Source organism: Stenella coeruleoalba (genome assembly GCF_951394435.1).
Source record: "Stenella coeruleoalba genome assembly, chromosome: 7".
Lineage (NCBI taxonomy): Eukaryota > Metazoa > Chordata > Mammalia > Artiodactyla > Delphinidae > Stenella > Stenella coeruleoalba.
In genome coordinates, this window is record NC_137153.1 from 86,992,672 (window position 1) to 87,005,646 (window position 12,975).

General features: G+C 37.2%; 1 protein-coding gene across 4 annotated transcripts in view; it reads left to right on the plus strand.

Moving 5' to 3' along the window:
• Nucleotides 1–12,975, plus strand: part of MELK (maternal embryonic leucine zipper kinase) — a 151,234-nt gene that overhangs the window by 53,275 nt on the left and 84,984 nt on the right. For all 4 annotated transcript variants that reach the window (XM_079926399.1, XM_079926401.1, XM_079926402.1 and 1 more), the window contains exons 12-13: nt 3,713–3,841; nt 7,494–7,616. In XM_079926399.1, coding sequence (XP_079782525.1) covers nt 3,713–3,841; nt 7,494–7,616 — 252 coding nt within the window. The remainder of the gene's footprint in view (nt 1–3,712; nt 3,842–7,493; nt 7,617–12,975) is intronic.

Here is a 12,975-nt window from a genome sequence, read left to right on the forward strand (position 1 = left end):
GGAGACATTGGTTGCATTAGACTTGGGGATCGACATCACCTGAAAAGCATTACTAATGTGTTGATTTATCTGTTATTAAACATAGAACTCCCCTGTGTATCTTATTTTAATAAGTAGTATGAAGTGGCTATGGCAAAAAAGTTATTAAAAGGATGCTTTTTTGCCTAGGGAAGTAGAGTTTCCAGGATTATAAAACTGAGGCCTATTTAGAAAATTCCACCTAAAACCCTTAGCGCCTTCCAGGTATTGATTACAATGCCTGGGTTATGCCATTGTTGACAAGCAAGTGGCAACTTGTTTCTGAGCAATTGTCTGTAATCAGTTTATGGCATCTCTTTCAAAAAGGCAGCTATCACCCATGAGACCATGGATGTGGGAGGTACAGAAAAAACCTTTTTTTTTTTTTTTTCAGTACGCGGGCCTCTCACTGTTGTGGCCTCTCCCATTGCGGAGCACAGGCTCCGGACGCGCAGGCTTAGTGGCCATGGCGCACAGGCCCAGCTGCTCTGCGGCATGTGAGATCTTCCCGGACCGGGGCACGAACCTGTGTCCCCTGCATTGGCAGGCGGACTCTCAACCACTGCACCACCAGGGAAGCCCCCAGAAAAAACCTTTAACATAGCTTCTGGAAAGTAGAGAGTGATTATAACTATGTAGTTTTCACCTAGTTTCCAAGTACCTCCTCCATGAAACCTTTTCCGTCCTTCCTTTCCCCCAACCTTTCTGGATTAAAGGCAACATTCCATGATAATTTATCACAGTGTTATACTTCTTCCACTATATTGATAGATACATTATGTAAATTTCAAAGCATATACTATGATTGTGGCCATCTAAAATGTTAACAGATAAAATTTATTAATAAAATCAGAGGTGATAGTAGACCTCTTTGGATCGTGCACTTTGTGAGGTACATAGCACAAAATATTATTTAGCATTAAAATTTAACACTTTTGTAGGGCAGAGGGTCTCAAAGTCTTGAGTACATTATTTAGAAACTTTCAGTCATTCACGTAGATTGAACAGACATGTTTACATCAACACTTCCTAAAACCTCACTAAAATAACAGTAAAGGAATAAAAAGACAAACAATTCACAATGAAGAGAATAAAAGAGGAGACAAAAAAAATGTCAGTAAAATTTTAGAAGTTACAAAATGGCTAAGTGGCAGCTGACCTAGCACTTTGGAGAAAGCTGAAAGCAAAGTGCCTGCAGTGGGAAAAGGCAGTAAGCAAATTGATTAGAGCCCTGGAGCTCCAGAAAAGCTCAGGAATCAGAGGTCCTAGGAACCTCTGGAGTCAGGGAAGTGAGCAGGGTGGAAACAGGAAGGTTGGTTGAAAGTCTGTATTAGGAGCAGTTAGATTGCTAGGTCCCTCTGTTTGCCTTGTGCTGTATGATAGCCACCTCTTCTCCACTCCAGCAGAAGATTGGAGACATTGAACAAGAGGCACTCTTGTACCAGATGCAGCTCAGGTGGGGGTGATGAGCCATTCTGAAATGGATGCATTGACACACACATTCCTCTTACTGAACAGTGAACCACTGCCTCTAACTCTCTTCCCTATTCAACTCTGAGAATGCTGGGATCAGGATTTTATCCTAATTGCAGTGGGGTTGGGGAAAATATTGGAAGACTCATCTCTAGGGAAAAGCCAAGAGAGCCAGGTTCCTGTCTCTTCACCTTAGAGAGAAGCCCATAAGGTAATGAGCAGGCCTAAACTACACAAGAGTCTTAAGTAGCTGCATAGTATACTCTTTGCTTTCAAATAGAGACAGACAGCCAAAGATCACCAGACTTTTGAGGACGGCCTCTAACATGAAAGTCAAAGATCAAAACAAATGGGGTGGTGGGAGAGAAGGAAGAAAAAGCAAACATGCTCAGAAAAAACAGATAATGCAGGGAGTGGAAGAAAATAGCCAAGAAACAATAATTAATATTCTCTGAGATAAGAGAAGCTATTTCTTTTTTGAAATAGGAATAAGATGACTAAAAAGTAACATTTTAAGAGATACTCTTGAAGATTTAAAATATGACTACAGAAATGAAAAGCTCAGTAGAAATGTTTGAAAATGAAGGTAATGTGAAATCTTTCAAAAGTAGAACCTAAAGACAGAGAGATGCACAAAGAAAAGAGAAGGGGTAAGAAAGGTCCAACATAGACATAATAGAAGTTGCAAGAAGATAAAACAGAGAAGAAGAAGGGGAAGGAAACCATCACAGAAATAGTACAAGAAGAAATATTCCAGAACTGAAAGGTATGAGTTTCTAAGAATGAAGGGACTTAACTAGGGTTTGGCAAAATGGATGAAAATAGATTCACACAAAGGCCTGTTTTAGTGAAATTTCAGAAAACTAGGGGGGAAAAGGAGATCCAAAAAAGTTTCTAGAGACAAGAAACAAAAGGTCATACACAAAGGCTTGGGAATCAGAAAGACTTTAGATTTTTCGATAACTGTGCTAGAAGCTAGAAGACCATGAGACGGTGCCTTCAAAGCTGTGGAAATTATTGTCAGCCTCGAATTCCATACTCAGGCAAACCAGAGTCAAGCGTGTGGATAGCATACAGTCATTTATCAGACATGCAAGATCTCAAAAATTTACCTCCTCTTCATCCACACTCAGGAAGTTGTTGGGGGAAATGTTCCACCAAAACAAGAAAGTAAACGAAGAGAAAGGAACAGGTAGGATCTAGGAAACCAAGGGGTATATTGTAGGATAGAAGTGAAGGGAACCCCTCAATCGACAGTTGAGTTGCAGGCTGAGAAAGAAGCCAGCCCAGAGTGGAGCATAGAATGCAGACATCAGGTGGAATGTCTCCAAAATGAGACAGAGGAGGAGACAGATTAGCTGATGTGTTGTGAACATGTTGGGAGGAGGTGAAGAGCGTTGGAGAGTGTGGAGTTGAGTTAGTAAGATGACTAACTGCTTCTTTTTTATTTTTAACTTCAAGAAAAAGTTTCAAAAGAAGAAAATGCAAGGATAGCACCCTGTGTGGTTTGGTTGCAGGGCTGATATTCAACCAGTATGGCCATACAGATTATTAAGATACTAGAATATTTGTATACTGATTGGTAAATAACTACTACACTGAGTGCCCTCCCTGTTGCCCTGTAACCTCCCTTAGGCCTGGTACCTCCCTCCGGTCCTGCCTCATATCCAGCAATTAAAAGGTTAATAGTTGGCATGGCAGGGGTTTCCCAGGAACCTACTCATATTTTGGCCTCTGTTTTGATTCACTGGGGTCAGGGTACCAATTAAGTATTTTGAATATTGCCTTTACTTAGTTGCAAATACTATTTATATAATCATAATAATGTAAATGTTGATTTAACTAAAAATTATAAAACTATAGTAGGAGGATGCAGGGAAATATGTTCGGGGGAAGGAAGGAGTTGTAGTAGAGCTAAATTCTTATTTTCTATAGTAAGAAATCTAGAGATAATATCCGAAGCTGAAAAAAATTAAAGCTGTATATGCAATTAATTTAGAAATATAGAAAAAACAGCCAAAGGTGCCTTTTAGGAAGTGGAAATTGTGTGTGTGTGGGAGTGGTGTAGGGGATTGCTGTCTTTCATTATATGCTTTAAAGCCAAAAAAAAAATCTAAATTCTGAATGTTTGTTACATTGAGGAAAAAATTAATTTAAAATAAAACATTATTTCAAAAAGCAAGTTTAGTCTTCTAAACAATTTGATTTTCTTTTCCTCCAGTGGCAGTATGATCACCTCACAGCTACTTATCTTCTACTCCTAGCCAAGAAGGCTCGGGGAAAACCAGTTCGTTTAAGGCTTCTTTCTTCCTGTGGACAAGCCAACTCGACTGCAGTCACAAACATCAAGGTGAATGTCAGAAGCTTTTGTGTGAGTGCCTTCTGCTCTTGCCATGTGCCCATCTTGTTCATAAGTGGATACATGCCAGGGAAGTTAACTTTGCTGATGTCAGGGGCCCACAAGCAAGACATTTTTATGATCTAAATATTTTTGATGAGGAAAATGGGAAATTCTGAATGCGAACACTAGAATTTTGAATGTCTACATGGCATTAAAAACAAAAAAATTTCTCCCTCCCCTTTTTTCCACAAAAGTAACTCCTGATGTAGAATAATTTTAAGCCACAGATAAGCTAAAGGAAAATAGAATTTACCTATAAAGCTACTACCACCTATAGATAAAATAGTTTCTATTTTATTGTATCTTTCCAGTCTTTTTTTAGTATGCTTGTTTATATAATTTATGTAAATTATAGGACATATTATACCTTATATAACATGAAGTTTCAGTGAATATTTTGATACTCACTTATATTAAGGGTTTAGGTTGTTTGTTTTGAGCAGCAGCTGTAGCTCATGCAACTCAAATTCCTTGTATGAGTTATAACCAAATTATTTTTTTCTATTTTGTTGTCTTTGTCTCATTTTCCTTTGTCATGAACATTTAGAATGGTGGAGAAGCCTTACATATTTGGAAGCACCATGTCATTCCTAAGTGCTCAAATTAGTGTCTGTTTTCTGTGTGATTCTTTGTATCTCCCATGCCTTAAAATTCCACCTTCCAAATACTTTGCCAGATAGGTGTGGAGCTTTGTAATGTAATCTTCCCTCCATTAATTCAAGTTGCAGTTTAAATGGTTTTAACATTAGGAAACTGTACTTTTGTCATTCTCAGAGAGAAAGAGTTGGCCCTCTTCATGGAATCCAGTATAGCAGAAATGATTATGTGTGTGAGGTGATATTTTTTTCTTTAGATCTCAAAACTCTGTTTTTAAAAAATGTTCAAATGCCACCTCTTTCATAATCTTTTTTTGAACGCTGAATGCCCCCCCCCCGCCACCGTCATTTCCTTTAACAACTCAATTTTGACCTCTCTTCAATCATGTGCTGCAGGTATAGTGGGTCTTTTGTCCCTGCCAGACCTAATTTGTCTCCCTTCTCTCCGTAGTTGGTCTTTTGACCAAATTAAGAACCAAAAGTGTTAGTGTAAGGGGCTGTTGTGTAAAGAAATCTCTGAAGTGAGATAATCTTATTGCTGGGTTGTTTTTCTAATCTGTTCTTCGAGAGTTGTACTGGGCTGGTGAATATCCCATGCCCAGGCAGATCTTTTACCCACGGACTCCATGAATCATCCTATCCCTCATCCTGCTCACAGGGCAAACCCTTTAAAGTCTCACACCCAAGTCAATACCTTTGGGTCTAAGAGGACACAAAAACATAAACTTTGCTTCTGATCAGGGTAATTTCAGAAAGATATTAGATACCTCCATACTTAGAATAAACCTCAGCTAAATTTTAAGGTTTATGACACCCCAGTTAAGGTTTAAGACCCTAGTTTAAAAGGTCTTAGACATTTTCCTAAGCCATTAGATTTTCTTATATCTGGATTGGTGTGGTCTCAATTCATCTGCATATGTGAGTCATAGAGTATCCAAGTAGAAAGGATCTGGGAAGATGTTTACTCTTATCTTCCATCTAATGAGCATTTATTTACCTAATAATTTAATCATTTGGGCATTTATATTATTGAGCCAATTTTTATAGCCAATAAAGAGATATTTTAATGACAAGCAATGAAGTAGAAATCAAATTTTGGGTTTTTTTTCTGGTCTTTATGCAACTCACTAAGGCTTGAAGCAAGCTATATAGTCTCTTTGTGCTATTCTTCTCCTTGATAGAATCACTCTTTTTTCTCTGGAGTGTTGTTTATAAGAAAGTAAGTAATTCTGAACGGTTAATCAATAGATGCCACTTTCAGTGAAACAATAATACAATCTGATCTGAGAATCACAAAAGACCACGTATCAACATCATTAGCATTTTCAGGCCCCGTGCTAGCTCTTGGGAAACAAATCTGTGTACAGGGTAGTGCTTGTTGTCTAACAGTTAAGTTGAGGCAAGCTATACGTATAGATAATACTACATCGTAGTAGGTGGCGGGTGCCAGCTAAGCGCTAGAGGTGTGCGGTAGGGGCTTTAGAGGGTGAGAGTGGTCACCGTGGGTGATCTGAACTGGATCCATATTTAAGTTTAGAAAAATACAAAAGAAGGAGCACAGAATTCAGGGCAAGATAAATGGAATTAGCAAAAACTCAGGCACCTAAATGTGCTCAATGTATCCTTTTGGCAGTGACTAGACTTGTTTGGTTAAAATAAAGAGTTCAAGGGGGAAAAGTAAAAGAGGAAGAGAGTGAATGGGTGATCTGGAAGGGTAGCTGAGAGCTAGATTGTAGGGAACCTTGAAATGCCAGGTCAGAGGGTTACACTTTGTGCTGTAAGTAATGGGAAACTGGGTTTTTGAGCAAGACATGACATGTCACCAACATGACTGATTTTCAGAGTTCATCCAGTTGTATATAGGATTGTTCAGTCAGCGATGTTTATGTGCTTTTATTATCTACTGCAGTACCCTGGCAGCCTTCATTCATATGACACTGTGCTTTTCCCCACTGGGCATAGACTTAGCTTTAGTATTTTTCTCAGCCTAGCACTCCATGCAGCTAGTTCTAGTTGATGGTAATTGACAACCCTGGAGAACTCTGTCACCCCTGGTTGAGAGGGTGGGAAGATTGGTGGCAGGGACCATGTTGTCCATTTGAATAGTTCAGGTATGAGAAGATTTGTCCTTGAATCAGAAAATTAGAAAAGAAAGGATGGAATGTAAGAAATTCAAGTACAGTTGCTTGGCCAGGCTAACTAGATATTGAAGGAAAGGAAAGGAGTGAAAAATAAAAAACCCAACTATACTCCATAGTCTTAGAATTTAGGGTATATCTAGTGTACTCCTAGTTTTTTTGAGGGGGAAGAGTGAAGGAAAATAAATGACTGGTGGTATTATTAGCATAGGACCCCGAATAGCCTGTCTCCAGGAGATCTTTCATAAGTCTAATTTATTCCTAGTAGAAATTGCGAGCTACTCAGTATGTTCTTGCAACCAAGAAACCTGTATTTCAGAGTCCCTTCCATCTACTTTGTCGGAGAGCTTCTTATTTATAGATTTGCAAAACAGTTATTTGTCTGGTGTTATAGTGATTATCTGATAATGATATGCTAAGTAGATTGCCATATAACATAAGAATGTTCCAAGGCATCTTGTTTGAGAGTCAGAGATTCTCCTATCTAATAATTTTTTTTTTTTGCGGTACGCGGGCCTCTCACTGTTGTGGCCTCTCCCGTTGCGGAGCACAGGCTTGGGATGCGCAGGCTCAGCAGCCATGGCTCACGGGCCCAGCCACTCCGTGGCATGTGGGATCTTCCCAGACTGGGGCCCAAACCCGCATCCCCTGCATCGGCAGGCGGACTCTCAACCACTGCGCCACCAGGGAAGCCCCTCTAATAATTTGAATTAAAAATTTTTGACTTCCTGTTTTGGGTGGTGATCTCCTTCAGTCTACTGTCTCTCATTTGTTTCTGCTTCGAGGACCTTGCCCTGTGCCTGCAATATATTCTTTTAAAATGGAATCATGGTGGCGTTGTTTCTGAGTTCTTCTATTTTTGAATAGTCAAAGAATCTGAGTCTAGAAGATGTGATCGCCAGTGATGAAAATTATGTGGCTGGATTAATAGACTATGAATGGTGTGAAGACATTTCATCAACAGGTGTGGCTACTCCACAAACACCACAGGTTGGTTATTTTTATTACTGTAAAGTAGAATATGTTACCTCAATTATAAAAAATATCTAGGTTCTAACATAAGATCTAGTTTGTGCTTGCAAATTTAATGAATTCCTAAGCCATTGAAAATATTAATGGGAGATTGTTGGAATATAAATGAAAGGGAAGCCAATTATTTCCAAGTTGAAGAAAGCCAAGATTCCATTTTGGAGCACTTCACTGCTCTATTTTCCTTCCCTTCCCTCCCCATCTCTTTAAAAAATGAGGTATAATTTACATGTCTCTGTTGCTCCACAGACTTACCAATACTTGATATTTTTTGTTATTTAATATCTTCTAATCTGGTGAGTGTAAAGTGATATCTCACTGTGGTTTTAATTTGTACTTTTCTGGTTATTTATTTATCTCTTCATATATTAATCAGCCAGTGGTTTTTCCTGTTTTATGAAATGGCTTTTTTTGTGTCCTTTGCCTATTTTTCTGTTGGATTGTTTCTTTTTTCTTGGTGGTATTGAGGAAGTTCTTAATTTAATTTTAATTCTAATCCTTTGTTGGTTGTGTGTTGCAGGTATATTGTCTGAGTTTGTCAGTTGTCTTTTTACTTTGATGGCAGAAGTCATTAATTTTAATGTTACAAGTTGTCAGTATTTTCCTTTATGGTTTATAATTTTTGTGTATTTTAAAAGAAATCATTCTGCAGAAGTCATAAATGCATTCGCATATATTGCTTCTAAAGGTTTTAAAGCTTTTCCTTTCACATTAAGTCTTTAGTCTGTGGAGAATTAATTCTCTTGTATGGTATGAGGTAGGGAATCAATTTTTCCCTCTTATAATCAGTTGTGCCAGCACCATTGACAAGTCCAGTCTTTCTGCACTGATCTACAATGGCACTTCTATCACATATCAAGTTGTTATATAAGTGTGTCTGCTTCTGAGAAATATTTTGTTTTATTGGTTTATTTGTACAAATACCATATATCTTATTTCTTTAGTTTTATAATATTTCTTTTATCTGGTTGGCCAATTTGCTCCCATCTTCTTCTTTAAGAATGTCTATTCTTTCTCCTTTGCATTTCCATATACATTTTAGACTCATTTTGATAAATTTTACATACACTTCAACTTGGGGAAAATTGAAGTCTATATCCTCAAATCCCCCTATCTGTAAACACAGTATACCTCTCTATTTATTAGGTTTTAGTTAATTACTTTCAATAAAATTTTATAACTTTCTCTAAAATGAGCTTACGTATCTTTTACTAGATTTATTCCTGAGTACTTTTGTTTTTTATTGCTATTGGGAATGGTAGGTTGTTTTTTGTTTGTTTGTTTGTTTGTTTTTGCGGTATGCGGACCTCTCACTGTTGTGGCCTCTCCCGTTGCGGAGCACAGGCCCCGGACGCGCAGGCTCAGCAGCCATGGCTCACGGGCCCAGCCGCTCTGCGGCATGTGGGATCTTCCCGCATGTGGGATCATCCCGGACTGGGGCATGACCCCGCGTCCCCTGCATCGGCAGGCGGACTCTCAACCACTGCGCCACCAGGGAAGCCCATTTGGTAGGTTTTTTTAAATCACATTTTTAAACTGTCTGATACTGGTGTAAAGATATGAAACTGATTTTTGTGTATTGATGTTATATTCAACAACTTTCCTAAACTCTTTTAAATTCTTACAGTTTGTATATTCTTTTGAGTGTTGTAGAAAATTATATCATCTGTGGATGACAGTTTTGTTACTTCCTTTCCAGTTCTCATGCCTTTAATATCTTTTTATTACTGCACTTAGTAGTCCTAGCAGTATAGTAAGCATTCTTCTGTTCTTCCCAATTGTAGAATGATGCTTCTAATATTTTATCATTCAATATGATGTTTGTTCTCTCTTTTTCCCTCCTCTTTCCCCTTCCCCCTCCCTGTTCTCCTTTCCCTTATCCTTCTTTTCCCTCTTTCCCTTCTGTGCCCCCCGACCCCATATTTTTCAGATTAAGACCTTTTTTTCATCTAGTCCTGGTTTGCTAAGATTTGTTTAAAAATTATGAATCTCTGTTGCAGAAAAAAGGTTAGATAGAATTCATCTATTGAGATAATCATCTGGTTTTGTTCTTTCAATTTGTTAATGTAGTATATGTTATATTAATAGATTTGATGTTAAACCAATCTTGTATTCTTTAGATAAGCCCAGTTTGTCATGATGTATTACTATCTTTTTTTATACATTGCTGGGTTTAGTTTACTAACATTTTGTTTAGGTTTTTTGCTTCCATGTTCTTAAATAAGATTGGCCTATTATCTTCTTTCTTATATGATTTTTTTTTCTTTTGAAAACTTTATTATTATTGATACATAAGTAATACATAGATACATTCATCTTGTAAAAAATTCAAACAATATGGAACAGCTGAATAAAGAGTGAAAGCCTTTCTTCTCCTGTTCTTGCATCCCATCCCATCTTATATTAATCGTATCTGATTGGCATTAAGATTGCCCATCCCATCTTATATTAATCGTATCTGATTGACATTAAGATTATAACTAGTCTTTGAAAATGATTTGGGACATATTCTTTCTTTTTTATTCTCTGGAATGGTTTTTAAGAGCTATTAATTATATTTTCCTTGAATGTATGATAGAACTTATTATGTAACTATCTGGGCCTGGAATGTTTCTGTGAGAAGCTAGTCAACTACTGATTCAATTTCTTTTGTATTCATAGGACTACACAGTATTTCAATTTCTTTTCGTCAGTTTGGTGAATTTTGTTTTTCTAGTGTCCATTTCATACATGTTTTAAAATGTTTTGGCATAAAATCAACAGGAGGATATTATGATCTTGTTAATGTCTGTAGTATCTGTGTTTATGTCCCCCTTTTCATTGCTGAAGTGTATTTGTTTATTGCAGCTCTTTCATATTTTGGATCAGTCTTACCAGAGTTTTGTCAATTTTATTAGTCTTTTCAAAGAACCAACTTCTGGCCTTACTGATTCTATTATATTTTAGTTTCCATTTTGTTATTTTCTGCCTTTAGTTTTCTATTAGACCAATCTTATTAAATTCTGTTGTTAAATCTTCTACATCCATACTAATATTTTGTCTGCTTGACCCATAAATTTATCTGCTTGAGAGTGGGATATGTTAAAAATCTTCTAATGGGATGGTAGTTTGTCATTTTCTTCTTGTAGTTCTATTTTTGCTTCATATATATATGTACGAAGGTATATAATTAGCATACAAGTTTAGAATTTTTATTCTGGGGAATTGAACCTTTTATCATTTACAGTGATCCTCTTTATTACTAGTTATATGTTTCTCCTTGAAGTCTATTTGTTTCTCTGATATTAAGATAGCTATATTGATTTTTTTTGGTTGTTATTTGCTTGGTTTATATTTTTTTATCTTTTTATTTTCAACTTTTCATGCCCTTATATTTTAGGTATCTTTTTTTTTTAAAGATTTTAAATGACTTTTTTGAAGTATAGTTGATTTACAATGTTGTGTTAATTTCTGCTGTACAGCAAAGTGATTCAGTTATACATACACACATTCTTTTTCAGATTCTTTTCCATTATGGTTTATCACAGGATATTGAATATAGTTCCCTGTGCTATACAGTAGGACCTTGTTGTTTATCCATTCTATATATAATAGTTTACATCTGCTAATCCCAAATTCCCAATCCATCCCTCCTCCACTCCCCCTAGGTATATCTCTTAAAAAACAGCATATAGCTAGATTTGGTGGTATGCAAACTGAAAATCTTTGTCTTTCAAGTGAGAGCTTACCAAATTTACATTTATTTTGGTTACTAATGTTCTTATCATGTATCTGCCGTCTTATTTTGTGCTTTCTATTTGTCCCACTTTTTCAGTATTTTTTCCTATATTTCTTGTTTCTTATGTCAATTTTTCCCTTCATTCCATTGGTTTCTATTTTATTTTAATATTTACTCTAATCTTTTAACATGCTATTTAACTTAACCAAATAAAAAGTTAATCTGTATCTTTACTTTTCTTCTAAACATATGAAATCCTTAGAACACTAATCTCTGATCACCCTCTCTTAGATTACTAAATACTATCGATATGTAAGTATTTTAGCTATCTATTTTTTTTAGCTTTTCGTTTTGAAATCTGTATATTCACAGAAAGTTACAAAAGTAGTAAACGGAGGTCGCTTGGACCTTTCACTCATTTTTCTCCACTAGTTACATCTTTTTTTTTTTTGAAAAATGTATTTATTTTATTTATTTTTTGGCTGCGTTGGGTCTTCATTGCTGCGCATGGGCTTTCTCTAATTGAGGTGAGCGGGGGCTACTCTTTGTTGCAGTGCGTGGGCTTCTCATTGCGGTGGCTTCTCTTGTTGCAGAGCACAGGCTCTAGGCTCATGGGCTTCAGTAGTTGTGGCACGTGGTCTCAGTAGTTGTGGCTCATGGGTTCTAGAGTACAGGCTCAGTAGTTGTGGCGCATGGGCTTAGTTGCTCCACGGCATGTGGGATCTTCCTGGACCAGGGCTCGAACCTGTGTGCCCTGCATTGGCAAGTGGATTCTTAACCACTGAGCCACCAGGGAAGCCCCAGTAGTTACATCTTGCATAACTGTGGTACAATTTGTTTTTAGCTCTATACATTTTTAACTTCATAAATTACATATTATTTTTAGAATGTATACTATCAGTATTTATTTGATTGACTCACATTTTCTTTTGTCCACTTACCCTTCTTTTTTTTTGCTGTACGTGGGCCTCTCACTGTTGTAGCCTCTCCAATTGCAGAGCACAGGCTCCAGACGTGCAGGTTCAGCGGCCATGGCTCATGGGCCCAGCCGCTCCGTGGCATGTGGGATCTTCCCATACCAGGGCACGGACCCATGTCCTGTGCATCAGCAGGCGGACTCTCAACCACTGCGCCACTGGGGAAGCCCTACTTACCCTTCTTATCTCTCAAATGTTCATTCTAAAATTATGTTTCTTCTTCCTGGAGTACATCCTTTAAAAATTCCTTTAGTGGAAGTCACAGTTGATGACAAACACTCTTTCTAAATTGGCTAAAATTGTCTTTATTTCACTTTCATTTTTAGAATGTAGTTTCCTTCTGTATTGATTTCTAGTTTATCAGTTATTTTACGCTCTGTAGTTTGAAGATATTATTCCACTGTCTTCTTGCTTCTGTTGTTACCATTGAGAAATCTCTGTCAGTCAGGTTCCTTTCTAGTTAGTCTTCGCCCTGGCTCTTTTTGGGATTTTCTCTTTGATTTTGGTGTTCTGCAGTCTCATTGTTAGGGTTACTGTCTCTGTGGGTAGTGTCCTCTAGAGTAGTAGAGCCTAGTAAATACAGATATGGATTTCTTTTTATTTATCTTGTTTATGATTCATTGTG